The 14531-nt window shown below is 36.7% G+C and overlaps 1 protein-coding gene across 1 annotated transcript; it reads right to left on the reverse strand.

The window, feature by feature from the left end:
* Positions 1–11942: 11942 nt before the first annotated feature.
* LOC131241452 (phloretin 4'-O-glucosyltransferase-like) lies at positions 11943–13351 on the reverse strand. Its single transcript, XM_058240252.1, has one exon. It carries the CDS (start codon positions 13343–13345, stop codon positions 11945–11947), a length of 1401 nt encoding a protein of 466 aa, XP_058096235.1. The 5' UTR covers positions 13346–13351; the 3' UTR covers positions 11943–11944.
* Positions 13352–14531: the final 1180 nt, after the last annotated feature.

The following is a 14531-nucleotide window of genomic DNA, read 5'->3' on the forward strand; positions in this document are numbered from 1 at the left end:
TTGTTCCATGGCTGGGCAACAAACAAGTATGACAAAAGTCATCACCAAGAGTTCAAATCTTCATGGATATGAGAAATTTCACTTTTGGGATTTTGCAAAACATGAACCGTAGGGATGCCACAAATCTCCCAAAAAACTATGCATGAGTTGTACAGGTCAAAAATCAGGAATTGGATTTTGTTTTTGAATTTTTTTTTCTTATCGAAGAAAACATCATCTTACCAAAAAAAAAAAATCATGATAATTCCTCTTAAATCATCCTCCATTAGGTGATATGGTTCTTTTCATTCATGGAGACCACTGGCTGTATAGTGTGCATTGGCAATCTTATCGCATCTCATGTGTTTTCCCTTCACTTCAATGAACCAATTGTAACAGTAGTGATTAAAAGCAAAACGAGAGGCTCCTATTTCCAAATCCAAGATTCTTTTCTTTAGTAAATATCAACAATAGAATATATTTAAACATATATGGGGAATGCTAATGTCCCAACCTTCATGGGGATGTTAGCAATATCCCCAAAGCTCTTGAATGACACATGGAACAGCCAAACATGGATCAGGACTGCAAAAGCAAACCAATACTACAATAACATCAACTTAGTTTTGTAAAATGGTGTTGTACATATACTAAATAATAAAAATGAAGACACAAGAACGTATCAAATATCCTTTCAAATGCCATAAAACATCATTAGCCGTTGAAGACTAAATTCAAAACATGAAACAAGCAAGATGCGTTATACAAACAAAACCACATGACTGAGCATCTATAATCACAATAAATCTTCATAACCATCGCCACCATAAAAAGCACATCTACGTCAATAACAACTGAACTAAATCCTTCAATCTCTATAACAACTACAAATTACAGAAAAAAAGAAGAAGAAGAAGAAGAAGAAGAAGAAGAAGAAGATCAAGAAATAAAAAAAGACCCATTGAAAACAATGTATCCAACAATCTTAAAACTACATGATAGCAAATCAAATTTCAGCATAACAGGAACTGATTATCACAAACTCTTCTCGGACAAAACTACCTCAACAACGACATAAATTTGAATCTTTAAATAAATTTCTACTCAATAAAAACACAAATGATGCATGCAATCCACCATCGAGTAGGAGGAACAACAAAATTCACAAACAGAATCAGTTCAATATATTGTAATTAATAATCTGAAAACTAGAAAAATAACTCAATATCCTTTAAAGTTATCAATAAAAAGAATTACCTAGTAGCTCGAGAGAGGAAGACGGAGAGCCGGCGGAGGCAGCCCTGCTAAAGAGCCGGTGCTGTTGAAGGAGGTGTGAGGGCGTGGGAGCTCGAGAGAAGGGGAGGGAGAGGGAGAGGGAGAGTGCTGACGGAGGGAACAGAGATAGAGAGGGGATTGGGAACGGAGAGAGAGAGGGATGAAGATGAGAGGATGGGTTAGGGTATGGAGTTAGAGAGAGAGAAATGGGGTGACACTTGGACGCGGCCTCGTTTTGAGCGCGCGCCCAAATTTGGGCGTAAGGCCGTGGACGGTCCTCTCAGGGGCTCCGTGGGGCCCACCATGATGTATTTGCATTATCCATTCCGTCCATTAATTTTAATAAATTATTTTAGCTCATCATCCCGAACATAATGTAGATTAAAGGCCTAAGTGGACCACACCATAGGAAGCACATGCGATTTAATCTCCATGTTTCCTACTGTGTGGTCCACTTTAGCCTTCGATTTAGCTAATTTTTGGTTTCATGCTTTATAATAATATTTCAAAATAGATGGACAGATTAGATAGAAATCGTATAATTTTTTAGGCTGTATAGAGCCCCTTACACTACTGTTGATTGTTAATGGTGTGGCACATTTTCAGCTACGGATTAAAATCATAGTAATTATAACTACGGTTTATATCCGTAGCAAAAAAGTAACGTGGTCTGAATCCTTTGCCCCTTTTTTTGGTAGTGAAGCTTCTATTTTTTAAAAAATAAAAATAAAATTAATAATGGCTTACCATTGCTAGTGCATGCCCTGATACATCAACTCATCTAAAAATTTCGAATTCAACAATAAAAGAAACGTGCACAACAACTTTCATGAATCAGATCATCCAAGTTATTCCCAACTGTATGAAATTCTTTACCCGTTGTAAACACTTTACAAGCTAGCCAAAATAAATAATGACTCTCCCCCTTATCTTCTTTTTCTTTTCCCTCCCTCTCATTTTCTTTTTTCTGGTTTTTTTTTTTTTTGGAATCCGTACTTTGCTTTTAGTTTTTTTTTTTTTTTTTAGTGAGTGGTGACGTGGACCAATCAGGACTGGGCAATTAGGGAATCCCTGTTTACCAAATAACAGAGGATCTATACTCATTTATATAATATTATCTTTTAAATTTTAAATATGTAAACAAAAAAATGCACGTTACAATCAAATATAATAAACATTGGCCTGCACATATACAAACTTTTTACTGGCATTTCCACATGCCTTTACTGGCGGTTACACAAGCATTTACTGGATTATTAGAAGGCGTCCCAATGCAGGTAAGATAAATTGTTTTTTGTATTTTTTTATAGGGTTGGAAAATTTTCAAATATAAATAAAAGAAGTGGCAGACACTATGTAAGAGAGTACAATCTATATCAGAATAAGTACATGCATCTATGAAAGTGATACAGTTGATGGACTATTTAATGAGATTATACTTAAGGCATTGATATAATATTGTCCCAGTATGATGGGGCTACGCTTGAGAATGTGATACAGTTGATGGACTAAGTGATGAGGTTACCCTTAAGGATATGATATAGTTGTGTGATAGTGTGAAGTAGTTATACTTGAGAATATGATATGGTTAATAGACTATATGATAAGGTTGTGCTTGAGGATATGATATAGTTATGTGATGGTGTGATATGGTTCCACTTGAGAATGTGATATAGTTATCGTACTATGTAATGAGGTTGCATTGGAGGATATGATATGGTTGTGTGATAGTATGATGTGGTTACATTTGAGAATATGATATAGTTGATATACCAAGTGATTAGGTTGCACATATGCATATGATATGATTATATGATAATGTAAAGTGGTTTCAGATTGAAGAATGCGATACGGTTGATGGACTATTTGCACTTGGAAATATGATATGATTGTGTGAGAGTGTGATAAATGATCTTCACTTGGGAATATGATATGGTTGATGGACTATGTCATGACATTGGATAATCCATGGTTGTGTGATTGTGTGATCATGTTACACTTGAAAACATGATATAATTGATGGACTATGTGATGAGGTTACGCTTGAGGATATGATATTGTAGTGCGACTGTGTGATAAAGTTACACTTGAAAATGAAAGAAATTGAAAGACTATGTGATGGGGTTACACTTGAGGATATGATATGTGGTTGTGTGAGTGTGATGTGTCCACTTGAGAATGTGATACAGTTGATGGACAACGTGATGGAGTTGTACTTAAGGATGTAGTATGGTAGTGTGATAGTGTGATGAGGTATGTATCCACTTGAGAATGTGATACGATTGATGGACAGCGTGATGAGTTTGCACCTGAGGATATGATATGGTTGTATGATAATATGATGTGGTTACACTTAAGGATATTATATGGTTGATAGACTATGTGATTAGGTTGCACTTGAGCACATGACATGGTTGAGACGATAGTGTGATGTGATTCCACTTGAGAATATGATACAGTTGATGGACTGTATGATGAAGTTGCACTTGAGAATATGATATAGTTGTTTAAAAGTTGGTGTGGTGGATCCACTTAAGAATGTGATACAATTGATAGACTATGTGATGAGGTTGCACTTGAGGATATGATATGGTTGTGTGAGTGTGAAGTGATTTCACTTAGAAATGTGATATGGTTGTTTTTTTTTGGCAAAGATTATAATTTATTTTTCTATTTTCAGTTTTCAATCTTCATTCATTTAAAACCCTAAAAAGAAATTACATTTAAAAAATAGCAAAAAAGTAAAAATAATAATAATAATAATAATCGTAGGCGATAAAGCAAAAGTAATAGTTACCTAGATAAATTCAAGTCACAGAATATAGTTACATAAGAGGTCATGTCAGTTGGTAAATAAAATGTCATGTTTGGATATTGAATAGAGTTATATAGGATACTGTACATCCCAAAATAGCACCAGCCCCGACCTGTCGAATACTAATTAAGGTAAGAAGCATCAAAATCAAACCCAACAATTAAGATGACAAAAATTGTAATTCAACACCTAAGCTTGGAGATGTGATATTCATTATACAAGTATGTTGTGTTTGTAAATCATCAAAAGTAAGCACCGACTCAATTGAAGAGCCTCAAGAGCCTCCAACAATCTCTAAACTTATCACTTGCATGACTTCAACTTCCTTAATCGTTATCGCATCTCAAAGGAAAAAACTCAATATGTAAACAGCATTTCATTACATCCATAAGTAGAATTTCAATATGTAATTTCATCATTTTTCAAAATTATTGTACATGAATTCTTGAAGACCCACAAAAAAGAAACATGCCTCACATATCATATAATGCATTTAAACAACACAAAATGTACATTAATTCAAGTGGGCCCCACAAAAAAAAAGGAAAAGAAAAAATAGAAATAGAGTTCACCTTCCTCGTGTATCGTATAATGGACCTATAGCTGCACAAAATGTACATGAACTAGGATAGGCCCCACAAAAAAAGACCCCACCTATCATATAAGGCATGTATATCATACAAAATGTACATTTGTTATAAACCAAAAAAGAATAAAAAAATATAGCCATTCTGAATTCTTAAAACATGCCAAAATCTGGGCATCCTTCGACTTGAACAATTATCCTTATCACAACTGAATTACCCTCCTGCAGCATAGAATGAAGGAGTTGTTGCTTGAACTTCTTATTTGCCAAAGCCCATCCAAAACTAAATTGCCTTCCCGTAGCATATAATTCAAAATGAAGTTCACCCTCATGAAGATCCCATTAATAACAACACACCATTCCTAATTCAAAGCAATGCCTGAAAAAAATAAATGAAAGTAACATATAATTACACATTTAATCCACGTTTTGTATATTTGAGTTATACACTTGGAGAAGTATATATTTATATTATACATGAGAATGCAAAGAGATTTGAAGACAAAGATGATAGGGTTTTAACGATAGTGTGATTAGGTTACACTTGATCATATGATATGCATTTATGTAAATGTGATGCATTTACATTTAGAAGTGTAATGAAAATGAAGGTGTGTGTGAGTTGGTTACACTTAAAAATGTAATGTGGTTGTAGTATATATCTGAGTTAGAATATGTGATGGGATTACCATTGAGAGTGTGATGTGGTTGATTGGGATTATAACTTGGTTCCACTTTAGGATGCAAAGGGATTTTCAATTAGAGTGGTCCCATTACACTTGATAGTATCATATTGGTGATGAAGTGTGTGTTGAGGTTCAACTTAAGGATGTGATATGGATAGTGGAGTGTGATTGGCATACACTAGACGATCTGTTGTGCGTTATAAGGAAGTGTGATGTGATTACACATAAGGGTGTGATGAGGATGGAGTATGTGATTATACTTAGGGGCTAAGATATTTTAGGAAAAATCTGAAAATGATTTAAGAAAATATTAGATACGATGAACCTTACCATATTCTATTTTGATAAAGGTCGTTGTTCCTCTGTTCCAAATTTTGAATTACTGCCTCTTACCACGAACTGTTGGAATGCACCAGATGTAACAGGATAGTACACAGTCAACATTCCATAAATTTTGAGTTAATTTCATTAAGATATAATTCAAATCAAAGTTCAAATTGAATAACAACTACTTTTTTAATTACTAAAATACCTAAGTTTACATATGCATACATTTTTATTTTACAAAACTAAACTATATCAGCTTTCCTTAAATGTTATTCATTACCTGGAGTAATTGTGTAAAGTTGAAATTATCAAGCATATGAAAATTTGAATCAACTTCATGCTGGATATATGGATGTGGTTGATCCATGGAAGGAAACAGCTGTGGTTGACACCAAGAAGGAGAGAGTTGCGGTTGAATCTGTGCTTCCGGTATATAGTATGTGGTCATGGGGAGAGGCCCGACATTATTGTATCCCTAACATAATGTACAAGTAAATATTAAGTTCATTAGAAAATTTCAATTTCACTATAAAATAAATTTTCATTACTCTAAGGGTAATCAAAATGCTACCTGAGCAAATGGATATTGAACATTAAAGCGTACTAATGTGGGCTGTTGACTAGGATGGACTGGATTTGGTGTATCTCTTTGCTCTTTCTATCGACATCTCTTCGATTTTCCTCTCTCCAAGATATCTTAATTCTACGTCTACCACGGCAATTCTCTTTTCTTTTAATTTCATGAGCTTTTTCTCTTACTTCAATGATTTCAGCGCTTTTTCTTTTGATATAATAACTTTCCATTGCTTTCGCATGAGCTTCTTTTTTAATTTTAATGATTTCACTTCTTTGCTGCACATCACCATCTTCGAATTTTACCCGATAAGCTTGAATGCCTTTTTCATTACTCAGGCTTTCAACATATGATGAGGGTTCTTTTTCATTTTCTTTTGCTTTCAAAATCTTTTTCAAATCTTGCAACATCCATTCTAAATGCTTGGAAGCACATTCAAATGCTTCTTCACTTTCACAACCCATTGTTACTAATTTCATAAAATTGCAAAGTAAACTATTGTAACGCCGGGATTGTGATTTCTTGCTTTTGTCAATGGAGTCACTTCCACTACTTAATGAGGAGAATGAAATTGAAGCAGCTTCTCGAGTCCACCTTTTCAAGATGTACTTAGCCGGGATATTTGTGAGGGTATGATTCGTAGCTTTTAATGCATGGGAACACAAAATACCCATGAATTCAAACTTTCTACGACTGCAAGTGATGGACTCGTCCATTGAGTCAACGGTAACAATGTGAAGACTTTGATTTCTTCTATTCAAAACTTGATATTTTCTGACTGTACCAGACTCATCTACTTGTTCCACTATTTGATCAAGGCTATCACCAAATTCTGCTTGAAATAATTTGAAAATAGTTGGTATATATACACTAGCTGCGTGCTTTAGGATGCTAACAGGAAAAGTTACAATTGGTGAACTTTAAGTCATTTTGAAATTGGCTTCTAATTCTGCATTTCATCTATCATCCACCAAGCGTTCGAAATGTTCAAAAAATCTGATTATATTTTGACCAGGATGCAAGTATTTCTTCAAATCCTTATTTAAACTTTCACAACGCTGCGTGCTTTTCATATCTACACAAAAACTATTCTTTCCATATACTAATGCCCACTTCTCCTTTTCATTGAATAACTGTTATAACCATATATTATCTGTGAGATTATATTTCATGATCATTCTTTCCCACGCTTCAAGAAATTCATGCTCCTCATCAAAATCATATACACATCTACTAAAATCATTGCCAAACGACTTGGAAGAACAAAATAGATGACTTAGATGTTTGCAAGCATTCTGAAACATATGCCATACACAAATACGATGAACCGTTCTAGGTAACTCTATCTTGATGGCATTTGACATAGCCTTATCCTGATCTGTAAGAATGGTTTGGGGTTCTTTTCTACACAATGCATCACAGAATGTTGTAAACAACCATCTGAAAGAATCGATTGTTTCATCGTAGAGGAGTGCAGCCCCAAATATAACTGTTTGTCTATGATGATTAACACCAATAAATGGTGCAAATGGCTGTCCATACTCATTTGTTTTATACGTTGTGTCAAAGCAAATCACATCTCCAAAACGTTCATAATCTAAAATCATTCTTCTATCTGCCCAAAAAATGTTGGTGATACAATCTTGAACATCAAATTGAATACAATAAAAGAATATTGGATCTTCAGCTTGCTTTCTTTTAAAAAATATCAAAAGACCTTCGTCATCAATTTCTTCATTGCTTTCACCCTTTTCGTCCGTAAATAATTCTTGTAATCTACCAAATTATATCCAACATTCTGTCGACTACCGGCTTGTTTAGTCATAAAATCATATGTCACTTTTGGCTTTATACCTGCATTATCACAATTATCGACAACTACTTCTTGAGTAAATTTCTGTTGTGATCTCAACAAATGAGCTTCTTCAGGAGATGCAAGAATATGATTATGATTAATCTTAAAATCAGTAACACGATATTTTCCGTCAACTCCCAATCTAATTTTCATATGTGCCTCACAACCTGTTCTTATTTCATCCCGATGATGCTTCATATTAACATCACATTTATCAAATGAACGTTTACCTTCTTTGGAACAAACAAAATCTCTTATTTTCAATACACCTGTCTTTTTGTCTTTTTTTACACTATGCTTTCGAATACTGAAACCGACTTTCCTTCCGAAACTATTGTAGAAATCATATGCATCTTTCTCTGTTTTAAACTCCATACCAATTTCTGGATTCGGTACCTTCTCATCCATGTCTGGATCATCCATACCAACTTTCACTGCTAAGTCAATGTCTATATCACGTCATGAATGAGGCATAGAATCCACCAGGCATGGCGTGCAAAAAAGCCATAAGAGCTCTATTTTCAATTGACCTATAATGTCAAGAGAAATTTAACATGAGGACTGATTTTTAAAAAAAAAGAAAAAGTTGTATAATATATATAACCCGTCATCTAACATAAAACACTTCAAATAAATCTAAAAAATCTTTAAATAAATCTACGGGGTCACCATTAAGAGCAATCGATGAAAATTATCCCCAAATCCTATAAAATCTGTGGGCCATTAGAGTTTTGAATGGCCTACTGAATGACCGATAATGATCAATCAAAGTGGTCTTGTGAACATTTTAAGAGGAGACATCCTTCCTTTGCGGCATGGTTTAAGTTGCAAATGATTTACAGGTGCCTATTCTGTTTGGCTTTAAGCAATAAATGATTTACAGGTAAATGATTGTGTGCGTTTGGATAGCCCGTAAAGCATTTTAAGTCCTGTGAATGGAGAACCATTCGAGCCTGTAAATGAAATCCAAACTTTTTTCCTATAAATACTGCAAATCATTTACAGTCTGTCAAATTATTTACGGGCAAAAAAGGCCATCCAAAAGTAAGAGGATTAGGCAATCAGGGAATCCCTATTTACCAAATAATAGAGGATCCGGACTGGAGTTTTTTTAGACCAGCCTAGTTTTTGAGTTATATAATGAGTAGGACGTGGATCACCTAATGCATGGTTTGGATTCTTCACACATTAAAGTAGGCCCCACAAATTGAATTGAAATACGTCTGAGTATGTGATCATTCCCTATACTTATTATCCATACCATGATAAGTGCTTGGCTTTTTTGGTAATTTAACAAAACAATCAGGGCAATTAAGTTGGTTGGAAAAAACAATCTGGTTCCCTGTCCGTCACATGGTGATACAGGTATAGCAATCCAGACCATTCAAATTGTTGCTTCCTTTTTAAATGAACCATCCACATTCTTTCTTTTGCATGGCCCAGATATCCTACACACATGATATGTTGGCAGGGAACACAGGGCTAGATAATGCATGTGATCATTCCTAGCAGGTAAAAAATGTACTTGTTTAGCAGCACAAGATCCACATGCTACAACTGCTGCTTCACAACATCCATGCTTAAGATCTTGGGAAGTGATTCAGCATCCACCACAACAATAATCCAATCCAGATTTATGCCGACTTCCTCTAACTTCGCTACAAACTTATCTGGCTTCTCAAGCCCGAATGTCTACGAAACACACCCTCCTTTAACTTTTTGTATGAAAATTTTGGAAATCCGAAAAACATCGGACTAAAAATTCAAAAAATTGGACTTTGAATGTATGCAAGTGAGGTAGGCAACGGAACCAACGGAGGAACAATACCTCTACGAGGAGGCAGTCGAAATTGTGCTTGCTATCGACAATCCGCTGCAGAGATTCTCTAAAAGGCCCGCCCACATCGCAACAACTGTAGCCTAATGGAAAATAGAAGGAAACATAAGGGCAATTTGGTAGTGAGAAAGGGAGGTGGTGAGGAATTTGGAAGAAGGAGAAGGGTATTATGGGGATTTATTGACCATGGGTGAGGGAGACTGTGGAGAGATTGAAAGCAGCGTTGAGGTGGGTGGAGTCGTGGAGGAGCGAGTCGACGTCCGAGTCGGCGAACTCGTTGACGAGAAGGGCGAGTCGGAGGTCACGAAACACACCCTCTCTTTCTTTTCCCTCCCTTCCCGTTTTCTTTTTCTGGTTTTTTTTTCTTTTTTTTTTTTAATAACGGTTTGGCGTCCGGAGCTTTCTTTTATATTTTTTTATTTTTTAAGTAAGTGGTGACGTGGACCAATGAGGATCCGGGTAACAGGAATTCTCTATTTACCTAGTAACAGAGGATCCGGACTCATTTTAATATTAACATAGTACTATATGCATTCCATTGACCTCCTATTTATTAATATATAATTCATAATATAAAGTCTCATATTATACATATATATGAATTGCAAATTGTATAATATCTTATTTAAAATCACATCGTTAAATAATATAAAATTTTGTTCAAATATCTAATAATTTTTTGTATACATATTTATAAAAATATTCAATACTACATTAATATTTATAATTCAATTATATATTGTAAAATTATTATTCATTATATTTAGTCAATATAATATTATTTTCATAATATTTTACCTACATTATATATATATATATATATAACTCTTATTATAATATATTTTCATATACTTCTATATGATAAGTAATTTATCAAGATACATCTATAATTTTTTTATCCATGTTTGTGTAAAATTTATAATATAATAAATAGATAAGATAATATAGTTAGTATATATTATTTTACTACTGGCTGGTTTGATATATGGATAGGAATCACCTTCGATGGTCAGATTTAAACTAGGATGCGCATAAATGTTCACTAAGCTAGGTTTGCATCCGACTAAGTCAGTTTATATAGTAACACTCGAGTACGGGAAAGTACGGGGTATTACAAAGCTCCAGCAGGAGTATACGCTTGTAAAGGTTAGAGGTGAACCTATTGAAAATCTTCAAGACAGTGAAATCGAGTACTCTTAAGGAGTGCGTATGCCAAGAGTAGAGTAAGAATAGACGAACCACTATATTTCATTGTGCTTGTGATCATGATTATGATTTATTCACATTTCTTTATATGCTTATCAGTTTAATTAGTTGAATTATATAAATACTTGAATGGATTGAATGTTAGGCATCTAATTAATTGTATACGCACACATAAAATATATATCTCGCACATAGGATAATAACTCAATTAATTAAATCACTTATAGTCTATGTACTTGGACCCTTTTAGCTTGGAAGCCTTAGTGTTTATTGCTTTAGATTGACGTATATTTGTGAGTAGTTTTATTTACTCCCCACTAGGACTTAGCCATGATTCTAATCTTCGTCAAACTTTCACACATTGTAAGTAGTTTTATTTACTTCCTACCAGGACTTAGCCATAATTCTAATCTCCATCAAACTTTTACACATAGCATGCGGTGTCATATTAGACTAACCAACATAATTTCAAGTTTAGATATAATTAAAGGCTGAGAATTCCGCAGCAAATATTCCTATGACATGCTATAACTCTCCAAGATTACTCTTTAGACGTGGGTAAAGTTGGGTAAAAATAAATGTTGAGTTTTTTTTTTTTTTTTTTTTTTAACAAGCAGAACAAATGAATATGTAATAAAAACACACTTCTGTCAGTAATATCAATTTTATTTGTTCGCTTTTAAAGATTTCTCTGGTTATAAGTATAATGACTTTTTTTCCTGTACGAAAGGCCAGTCGTATCTTTTCCTGTACCCATTTTAAAGTGCCCAATAGACAATGGAATAAAGATATGCCAAAAGTTTATCATCGGATATCTGCAACTTCCTCCACAAATGCTTGAATATTCCTATATGAAGAGCCACCTTTAGCAGCAGCGTCCCTCGCCAAATCCCTCCACCTCACAGCATTCTTCCTCATCTCTTCTCCTTCCTCTCCTCCCATCACCATATCCAAATACCTCTTCAGCTCTCCACCTTCCAAAACCCCATCTCCATTAACCCTGGCCCACACGCCCGACTTCCAAACACTCTCCACCATTTTCATGTTCGTCGGCTGGTCCGTCCATTGTGGAAAACCCACTATTGGAACGCCCACAGACAAACTCTCCAACGTCGAGTTCCATCCGCAATGCGACACGAAGCACCCGACTGAAGGGTGCGACAGAACCTCGACCTGGGAACACCATGACACTACCAACCCTAGTTTCCTTTCCTCCGCCGCTCTCACCTTCTTCCAGAACTCGATATCAGTATCGGTTTCAACCCCATTCTCCGCCGCCCTGATGACCCACAAGAAGGGACGGTTGGTTTCCAACAACCCATTCAAAATCTCAGCCATCTGATGCTCTAGTAGCACCGAAATGCTACCGAAGGACACGTAGACTACTGAAGAAGGCGATTTCGAATCCAACCATTCGACGTAACCCCTTGATTTCTCGAACAGGTCGCCGCCGAAGGAAGTATCCGACGTCTCCCTCGAATCCAAGAAAGCTGATGGGATCAATGGCCCCACCCCGATCATCTCCAGCTCGTCGACGGCTCTCATCACGTCCCCTTCCAACTCGTCGAACGTGTTCACAAACACTCTGGGGTTGGATTCCTTCTCCAAGACTCGGAGGAGTTCTTCAAATGTAGAAAGGATGAAAGGGTGGTTGTAGGGAGGGAGGAGAAAGGAAGGCAGCTCTTTTATGGTGAGGAGTGGCAAGCCTGGTATTTCTATTGAAGAAGAAGGGTCTTTGCTGCTGCTGATGCTCTTTATGAGATTATCGTATCCATGGAAGTAATGGTAGTAAAGGGACAAGAGCGCTGCGGGCTGTATCCAGAGGAGTACGGACGGTATGCCCATGATACGAGCCACGTCAGCAGCCCATGGGAGGAGGGTGTAGACCACGCACGTGATGGGGCGGCCATCGTTAGCGAGGGCGCGGATGAGGTCGGGGACGGCACGCGAGCCGACCTCCTTAAACCGCTCTATGCAGTCGGAGAGGTCGTCAGTGGGATTGAGGCCGTCATCGTATCCGTCGGAGAAGGAGGCGTAGGATAGCCCGTCCAGAGGAGTGGATTTTAGCAAGCGCCTGTGGGCGTAGACGCTGGTGGCGAAGGTGACGTGGGCGCCTGTACGGACGAGGCCCTTGGCGAATTGGAGGGCGGGGTTGATGTGGCCTTGGGATGGGAAGGTTAGGACAAGGAAGTGAGCCTCAGCCATTTTGGTGGTGTGGATGTGCCTCGTTGAGAGATGCTTCTTATAACCCTGGAGGGGAGTGGTTTCTTACAGGTGTGGAGGGTTGGCGTCGAGGGGCACGCGGATTGCGGGAAGTGGATTGCGTACTGAGTAACTCAGTACCCTTAGCGTACTGAGTAAACACTGTGGGGTCCACCGTTATTTATTTATCTTATCCATTCCGTTCATCCATGTTAACGGATAATTTTAGCTCTTGAAAATAGAAGGTAAGCATATCCAAAGCTTAAGTGGACCACACCACAGGAAATAGTGTAATTGAACCTTTACCATTGAAAAATTCTTGGAAGCCACGTAAGTTTTGAATCAAACTGGTGTTTGTGTTTTCTCTTCATCCACGTCTTTTTTATATTATGAAAAGTTGGATGGCAAAAAATCATTACCATGGGCCTTAGGAAAGTTTCAACGGTGGAAATCATTATTCCACACTATTTCGTGTGGCATGGTCTAGTTGAGCTTTGGATTTACTGAAATTTTGGAATAAACCCCTAAAATTATCAGTAAAAATGGATGGACGGAGTAGATAAAGTAAAAATGGATGGATGGAGTAGATAAATCACATACATTCACGGTGGGCCCAAATGATTTTACTCAGTACGATAAAAGCGTGCTAGTAACTCAATGCGCAATCCAATTTTCGGATTGCGTACTACCCCTGCCCGTCTTTAGCTACGGACAGGCAGTTTTGTGGGTGGGCCCACACTGATGTATGGGTTTATCCACACTGTCTCTCTCTCCTCTCAATTTATTTTATGATCTGTGCACAGAAATAAGACAGATCCAACACTCAAGTGGATCACACTAAATAATAAGCTTGGTTGTATTAAATGTACAAAATTGCATTAAATGCAACAGTCATATACGGTGTGGTCCACTTGAGTGTTGGATCTGCCTTTTTTTCATATACCTTAAAATGATCTGGAAATAGGGATGGACGGCGTCGATGATAAACCAATCCATTAAAGTAGGCCCACCAACGGAACTGCCCGTTAGTTGGTAGAGAGGAAACGGATTGGCTACTCCCCCTGCCACCGGCCAATGGCTGGTGTTCAGTGGTTTATGGGCCCCACCATGATGTATATGTTTCATCCATTCTGTCCATCTATTTTTATATATCATTTTATGATTTTGCACAAAAAAATTAGTTATATCC

The sequence above is a fragment of the Magnolia sinica genome, chromosome 3, assembly GCF_029962835.1.
Source record: "Magnolia sinica isolate HGM2019 chromosome 3, MsV1, whole genome shotgun sequence".
NCBI classification, from domain to species: domain Eukaryota; kingdom Viridiplantae; phylum Streptophyta; class Magnoliopsida; order Magnoliales; family Magnoliaceae; genus Magnolia; species Magnolia sinica.

Bases quoted from the DNA above. Each gene is read 5' to 3' on its own strand.
- LOC131241452 (XM_058240252.1), bottom strand. From the start codon at position 13,345: ATGGCTGAGGCTCACTTCCTTGTCCTAACCTTCCCATCCCAAGGCCAC.